General features: G+C 39.8%; 1 protein-coding gene across 1 annotated transcript; it reads right to left on the reverse strand.

The window, feature by feature from the left end:
- Positions 1–3,622: 3,622 nt before the first annotated feature.
- On the reverse strand, positions 3,623–4,699 carry LOC129655968 (olfactory receptor 10R2-like). Its single transcript, XM_055586766.1, has one exon. The coding sequence runs from the start codon at positions 4,574–4,576 to the stop codon at positions 3,623–3,625; it is 954 nt and encodes a 317-aa protein (XP_055442741.1). The 5' UTR covers positions 4,577–4,699.
- Positions 4,700–7,626: the final 2,927 nt, after the last annotated feature.

A 7,626-nucleotide genomic window follows, 5' to 3' on the forward strand; every position in this document is an offset into this window, starting at 1 on the left:
TAATTTCATTTCCAAGATTTTGGATCATCTTTACTATCATTACTCTGAGTTCTTTCTTAGAGTAAACTGTCCCTGTCTTCTTCATTTATTTGGTCTTGTGGACTTTTACTATATTCTTTCATGTGATGCTTATTTCTGTCTTTTCATTTTGCTTAAGTTACTGTATTTGGGGCCCTCTATCTGCAGGCTGGAAGGCCATAGTTCCTATTAATCATGGTGTCTGCCTCTTGTGGGTGGGGTTGGACCAGTACCTTTTGAACGTTTTCAGGTTGGAAGGACTGGTGTCTGTGTTCTGGTGGGTGGAGTTGAATTTTGTCTCTCTGAAGAGTAGAGCTGCATCCAGTGGTTTGTTTTGGGATGTCTGTGGATTTTGTATGGTTTTGGACAGGCTTTCTACTAATGGGAAGGATGGTGTTCCTATTTTACAGATGGGTTGGCATGAGGGGTCCAGCATTGGAGCTTGCTAACCTTTGGATGGGGCCTGGTCTTAGTGTTGAGATGGAGACCTTTGGAAGAGTTCTTGTCAATTAATGTTCCATGGTGTTGGGGGCTCTACAGCAGCCCAATGTCCTGGACTCAGTCTTCCACCTCAGAGGTTCAGGGCCAACCCCTTACTCTAGCAGTTTGACTCCACAAGCCACCCAGCACAGAAGATAAAGAGAAAGATATATAGGAGGGGGGAAAAAAAGGAAAAAAAAAGTCATGTAAACAAACAAAATCAAAAGGAACAGACAGATAAAACCCCAAAGCAAATGGTGAAAGCAACACTCATCAGAAAAGAACAGCCAAAGAGACTCATATAATCACAAAATTGAAATAAGAGAGGAAAAAGAATAAAAACAGAAACCAGAGAAGAAGACAGCAATCAAGCCAATAATCAAACCTATAAGTGAAAGTGAATACTAAAAACTAGTCTAGCAAAAATACAAAATCGAAAACATGGGAAAATGCAATATAACTAAAGAGTACTATAAAAAAAGGAGGGAAAAGATAAAATAAATTTTTGTAAAAATAAAAGTTTTTAATAAAGGAAAAAGTAAGTTAAAAGTAAAAATGAATGGAATAATAAAAAAATAACAATAGAACAATATGAAAAACAAAACCAAAAAAACATAAAATATATATAGAGATAAAGTGGTAGTGAGAAGAGTATTCTTCTGTGTCCTCCATTTTCCTAACCATACATTGAGCATGAGCCAATCTGCCTACTCAGGAAGTCCTCTAGTATTTCTAGGAAGGTTTCTGGACCTGCTGTGGATGTTGTGAGGTCAGCTGAGACTCATATCTGGCCTTACTCCAGCTTGTACTTGCTTCCAAAGTCCACAGTTGTTCCCAAAGTCCACAGTGTCAGGCTAATTGAGGGGTAAATTTTCTGTACCTTTAGAGCAATTTACCCTTTTCACACAGGGGCTGTGTGACCAGCTTTGATTTTTCACCCTCCCTCTGCTTGTAGGCCTCCCTCCAATGTCTGCTCCCTACCCAGACAAGAAAGGTGAAAGTGACAGCTTATGAGGGCTTATTTGCTCTTTCAGCCTGGGGAGAGGAAGGGATACATTAGACACAGTTGGGATGTGCATGTGGTGCCTGCTGCAGCCAAGGCCTGTGGGAAGTTGCTACAGTTCAAACTGGTTTGTGTGCTCCCCCAGGGAAGTTGGCCCCAGGTTGTGTCTTCCTCAACAGAGCCAAGCTGCATAGGCTCCCAGGAATGTGTGGGGAATGACCTGTGCCTGCTAATGGCTTGGTGGCAGCTGCTACTTCTGGCGTTGGAACCACAGAGTCATTTTTTCCCCCATCTCTGGAACTTGCCCTGGCTTTGGCAGTGATCAGTTGACCTGAATTTGCCCCTTTGGTATCTCAAACTGCAATCACAGGTAGTCCCACCTCTGGCACTCATGATATCTTTGGCAGTCTACCTCTGAGGTTGCAGTCCACACCATGGCTCATCCCACCTACGGCACTTGCAAAGGCAGGGTCCTGTGATCTGTGAGTATGTGAAGGTACAGGGTCCCTGTGACAATGATCTCTTGCCTCTCTGGCAGGCTCAGACTTTTCTCTGGACTCCTTCAGCTGTGTTAAATTAGCCCCCTCAGAAAATCTTCATGGTGGTCAACCCCAGTCCTCTCCCTGAAGTCCAACCTTTGAAGCCCCGAGCCTCAGCACCCAGTCCCTGTTTGCCATGACAGGCTTGCAAACAGCATCTCAGCTGGAAAGTGCTGGTCAACAACAATCCCTGTGATGAATTATCTCCATTTTGCCTTCTGAGCACCTGTTGCTGTATTCTCCTCAGAGGTTCCAGAGCTTCCTTTTTCCCCACCCATGCGAGGGTTTCCAGGTGTGAGGAAACTTTCCTCCTTCATGGAGCCCCCTCTGAGGCACAGGTGCTTGTTCCAAATCCTTTGTCTCTTTATTTTCCTATATATTTTGCCCTACTTCATTCTGTGGAGATTAGTTTGCCTTTTTGTAAGTCTGGGGTCTTCTGCCAACTTTTAGAAAGTGTACTGAGGGAGTTGTTTCACATGCAGATGTATTTTTGATGTAGCACATTCCCTATGTTATATAAGGAGTAATTCAAATGGCTGGTCAGAAAAGACACCTAGAAATATAATTTTTGGAGAATCTGAAGGAAATAGAAGGTCATGCAGAGATGTGTAAAGTCTTAAATTGACTTTAAGTCTTATGAGTCTTAAGACTTAAAGTCTTAGACTGACCCTTAAGTCTTAAGAGTCTTAAGTTCTATCCAGCTTTGCATTTTACTTATGCTTATCCATTAGATACAAACAGAAACTGTGCAAAGTATAAAAGGAAAATTATATTATCCCTATATTCTATATACAAAGTTTAGATTTGGAGAACAACCATAGTTTTCTTAAAGTTGTGACCTAAATAGTTTTCTAATTACTAATTACAGTAAGTTTTCCCTCCATCATGTGTTCCTCCTATATCCACACTATATTCAGGCTGCAGCAACTCATTTTCAGCTGGGCATAATCTTAGACAAAGGGGACAATCAGAGATTTGTGGCTAGCAAGCCAAACATAGGGTAAGAGATAATGGCTGTTAAGATCCTTTTGAGAACTATCTCTGGAGGAAGAGTAGGAGTAGGAGAGTTGTCTTTTAGTGACAGTTGCCTTGATGAGGAAACTTTTGCCCTTAATTTGGCAAAAAGCCTTGAGATGAACATACTGCTGCTGCTGCTGCTGAGTCACTTCAGTCGTGTCTGACTCTGTGCGACCCCATAGATGGCAGCCCACCAGGCTCCCCAGTCCCTGGGATTCTGAAGGCAAGAACACCAGAGTGGGTTACTATTTCCTTCTCCAATGCATGAAAGTGAAAAGTGAAAGTGAAGTCGCTCAGTCGTGTCCGACCCTCAGCGACCCCATGGACTGCAGCCCTCCAGGCTCCTCTGTCCATGGGATTTTCCAGGCAAGAGTACTGGAGTGGGGTGCCATTGCCTTCTCCGGATGAACATACTACTAAGTCTGTTTTACAAAAGAACACTACAGCCTCACAATGTCAAAAAACTTACCCAAGCCCACAGAATTATAGACTAGAAACCTTCATGATTTAAACATTAGTGATACATTTGACCCAAATGTGTGTGTGCTATTGAAAAAGAAATTAATTATAAAGTCTTAACATAATTATAAAATCTTAACCTAGCCTTCTCAATCATTTTCCTAATAGCCAGCTGTACATCTTTGTTCCTGAGGCTGTATACCACAGGGTTCAACAGTGGGGTGATGATGGTATAGGTCACTGTCACCAGCCTGTCTTTTCCTGATGTATATTTGGCTGAGGGTCGCAGGTAGACAAAGGAAGCACAGCCATAGTGGACAACGACCACAATGAGATGGGAGGCACAGGTGGAGAATGCTTTTCGTTTGCCTTCAGCTGATGAGATCTTCAGGATAGCAGAGGCGATAAATCCATAAGAGATGAAGATGAAGATCAAGGGCACAACAAGGACCAAGACCCCACCAATGAAGATGACCAGTTCATTAATGTAGGTTTCAGCATAAGCAAGGCGGATGACTGGTGAAATGTCACAAAAATAATGGTTGACCTTGTTGGAGCCACAGAAAGGGAGGCTAAAGACCAAAGTTGTTCCCAATAAAGATATTAGGAAACCACTGACAATACAAGTCACTGCCAGTTGCCCACAAACTCTCCAGCTCATGAGAATGGTGTAATGCAAAGGCTGACAGATGGCAGCATAGCGATCATAGCCCATCACTCCCAGAAGCAGGCAATTGGTGACAGCAAAACCAAGAAAGAAGTACATCTGTGAAGCACAACTCACAAAGGACATTGTCCTGAGCACAGAGAGCAAATTGATAAGCATCTTGGGCAGAATGACAATTGTGTAGAAAGTTTCAGAGGTAGAAAGGACACATAGAAAGAAGTACATGGGTGTGTGAAGGCTGTGATCCAAGCAGATTACTGAGATGATGGTGATGTTTCCACTCAAGATGATCAAATAGAGGCAGAGAAAGACCACAAAGAGGATAAGTTGCAATTCCCCAAGACTGGAGAAACCCAGAAGGAAGAACTCAGTAACACAGGAGGAATTGGCCATGGAGAGTTGATCTCATTGAATAAAGTCAATATGATCAAGTCCAGAGTCCTTTGAAACTAAGAAATCAAGGAGATTTAACCTTCATAAAGTCACCAGTCTGGTATGAAAGAGAAACAATGGGTGTGGGAGAGAAAAAAGGAAACCAAGATAAAATAATAAAGCATTTTATAATAAACTAAGTGAAATGTATCCTAAATTAATATGTGCCCACATTGCTAATTTTCTGCCAATGATTTTTGCAGAGAATCTGGGGACAAGTGTTCAAATGACATGGACAGACATTTGCTCAAAGAAAGTCTATTCTCCTGCTGCCTAAGAAATATAGTCCCTGCTTGTAGACTTATATAATCTCTGCTTAGTTTGTTGATAATCTAATCCTCAAAAAAACTTTTATCTACATTAATTGTGATTTTAAGTGGTCATAATTTTATCCATATTACTGATACATATATTCCACAAGGAATACCACCAATGTATGAAGATCTACAGCCCACATGATTTTAATAGTTTCTTCATCTAGGTCAGTCAGTAATCATTGATTTGTTTTTTTCTTGCTTGTCCTTAAAACACAGAATTCTCTTTCATTACTAACAACATACCGCATTTCAATGCAGTCATTTGTTGAAATTAATTTGGCTTACAACTACAGCTGTTTTAGAATTAGTGTATGGTTCCTCTACAGACTCTAGCATTAGTTTTTTTTTCAGCATTCACTGTTTTCCCACTTGGTTATATATCTTATTCTTGATATACCTGACTTGGAAACCCAACAGACTGTTGTTCCCAGGCTCCATCTCTGAATTCTTGAGCAGGAAGGCTCAGATACTTTCCCTGATGACTCTGACACAGTTCTTATTGCTGGTACTAGATTACATATTTTTATTTGAAACATTCTTATCCTCTCCAACCTATCACCCAAATCTGTTCCTTTATCTGAGTTCTGTATCTCAATAAGAAGTTTCCAAAGCTGCTTAGTCTCAAAGCTGTATACTTCTGGGGCATATTTAAACACACAAAAATTCTCATCCTCCACATCGGATCAGTTTTTTAGTGTGTGTGTGTGTGTGTGTGTGTGTGTGTAAAACACTTTTATGATACATTTTTCCCCCATTTTTCCAGAAATTAACTCTTAACCTGCATTATTACAAGAGCATTTTGAATGGACTCCGAGGAGTCTGTCTCTTCCCATTCTGTCACCTTCTTAAGAGCAGTAGAGTTGTCTTTTTATAGGGCAAATTCTATCCTATTAACAAAACTAAATGACCTTCAATTATTTATAAAGTTAAAGTAATTATATTCTGTCTTTCATACTGTTTCCAAACATACCTTTCCTCTCATAACTGTCAATATATATATTCCTTCAAATGAACTTTAGCATAGAGAAAATTTGAACAATCATTTCCTTTTACATACTATCCCCTACATCTGGAAATAGTGCAAATTTGAAATGAAATTGGTCAGTCGTGTCTGACTGTTTCCTACCCCATGGACTGTAGCTACCAGGCTCCTCCATCCATGGAATTTTCCAGGCAAGAGTACTGGAGTGGGTTGCCATTTCCTTCTCCAGGGTATCTTCCTGACCCAGGGATTCAACTTGGGTCTCATGCACTGCAGGAAGACTCTTTATCATCTGAGCCACCTGGGAAGTGTGTATTTATTGTCATTTTATTCTTCTTCTTTTAATTGTGCAACCTTCTTTAAATTCTCAAAGTGGCATGTACTCGTTGATCCTTCCTACAACTTCTTGATTTTTCTGTATTATTTTATCTGGGCACCTTTAGCAATCATTAAAACTGTATTGGCTTTGCCATTAGTATTTTAAGCTTATCTCTGATTCCACAAATTATAACTTACCAGAGAAAGAAATTGCATACCCACACATGACATACTGTCTAGTATATACTAGTCCTCGAAAACTTGTGGAAGAAACAAAGTGACCAATAACAATAACCCCAGTTTCTCTTCTAAGTTATTTTGGAAAACTCCCAGGTAGATGGCATTTGATTTCAGGGATTTTCTAAACTTGTTCCCTTGCTATTAATCTAGCATACAATGTTAACCTTCTGCTTCAACATTTCATGATGAAAAATCTCTCTAAAATTGTTCTCTAAATGCAGAGACAAATGCTTTATTAGAAATTGCTGTCACCCCCCAAACTATAATTAATTCTGCTGCATATTACATATGATGGTTATTAAGAAAGTAAATGGGCTTTCCAAGTGGTGCAATGGTAAAGAATCCACCTGCCAATGCAGTAGATGCAGGAGATGCATATTTGATCTCTGGGTCAGAGAAGATCCCTGGAACAGGAAATGGCAATCCACTCCAGTATTCTTGCCTGGAGAATTCCATGGACTGCAGAGCCTGGTAGGCTACTGCCCATGGGATCACAAAGAGTCAAACACAACTAAGCAACTGAGCATGCACACATAAGAAATTAAACCCTAAGAGTTCTAATCACAAGAAAAAAATATATAATTATTAATATTTTTCTCTAGTTCTTTAAGATTTTACCTATTTGAGATGATAGGAGTTCATTAAACTTGTGATAATCATTTCAAGATGTATGTAAATCAGATTATTATGCCATATACCTTACACTTATATAGTGCTGTATGTCAATCATGTTTCAGGAAAACTGGAAGAAAAAGTGCTGCTTTCTCATTTTCTTTCTGATTATTGGGAAGTTTTCTCCATTGTCTCACTAAGTAAACTTTTAATTTTAATAGTGCTTTATTATTTGTCAACCCAGTCCAGTATTTTTGCCTGGGAAATCCCATGGACAGAGGAGTCTAGCAGGAGACTAGCAGGCTATAGTCCATGGGGTCACAAGAGAGTCAGAAGCTACTTAGCAACTAAACAAAAATAATTGATCTCAAAGTACTCTATAAACAGCAAAATATCTAAGTTTTTTGTTCTTTTGCTTAAACAAAGGTCTAGTAAAATTTTGAAATGGAACTTTTGAATTACCTCATCTGTTGTTTGTTTTTGTTGGTTTTACTTGTTAGGTCTTGTCTCTTTTGCAACCACACGGACTGTAGTTCACCAGG

Source organism: Bubalus kerabau, chromosome 6, assembly GCF_029407905.1.
Source record: "Bubalus kerabau isolate K-KA32 ecotype Philippines breed swamp buffalo chromosome 6, PCC_UOA_SB_1v2, whole genome shotgun sequence".
NCBI lineage: Eukaryota > Metazoa > Chordata > Mammalia > Artiodactyla > Bovidae > Bubalus > Bubalus kerabau.

Bases quoted from the DNA above. Each gene is read 5' to 3' on its own strand.
- LOC129655968 (XM_055586766.1), bottom strand. From the start codon at position 4,576: ATGGCCAATTCCTCCTGTGTTACTGAGTTCTTCCTTCTGGGTTTCTCC.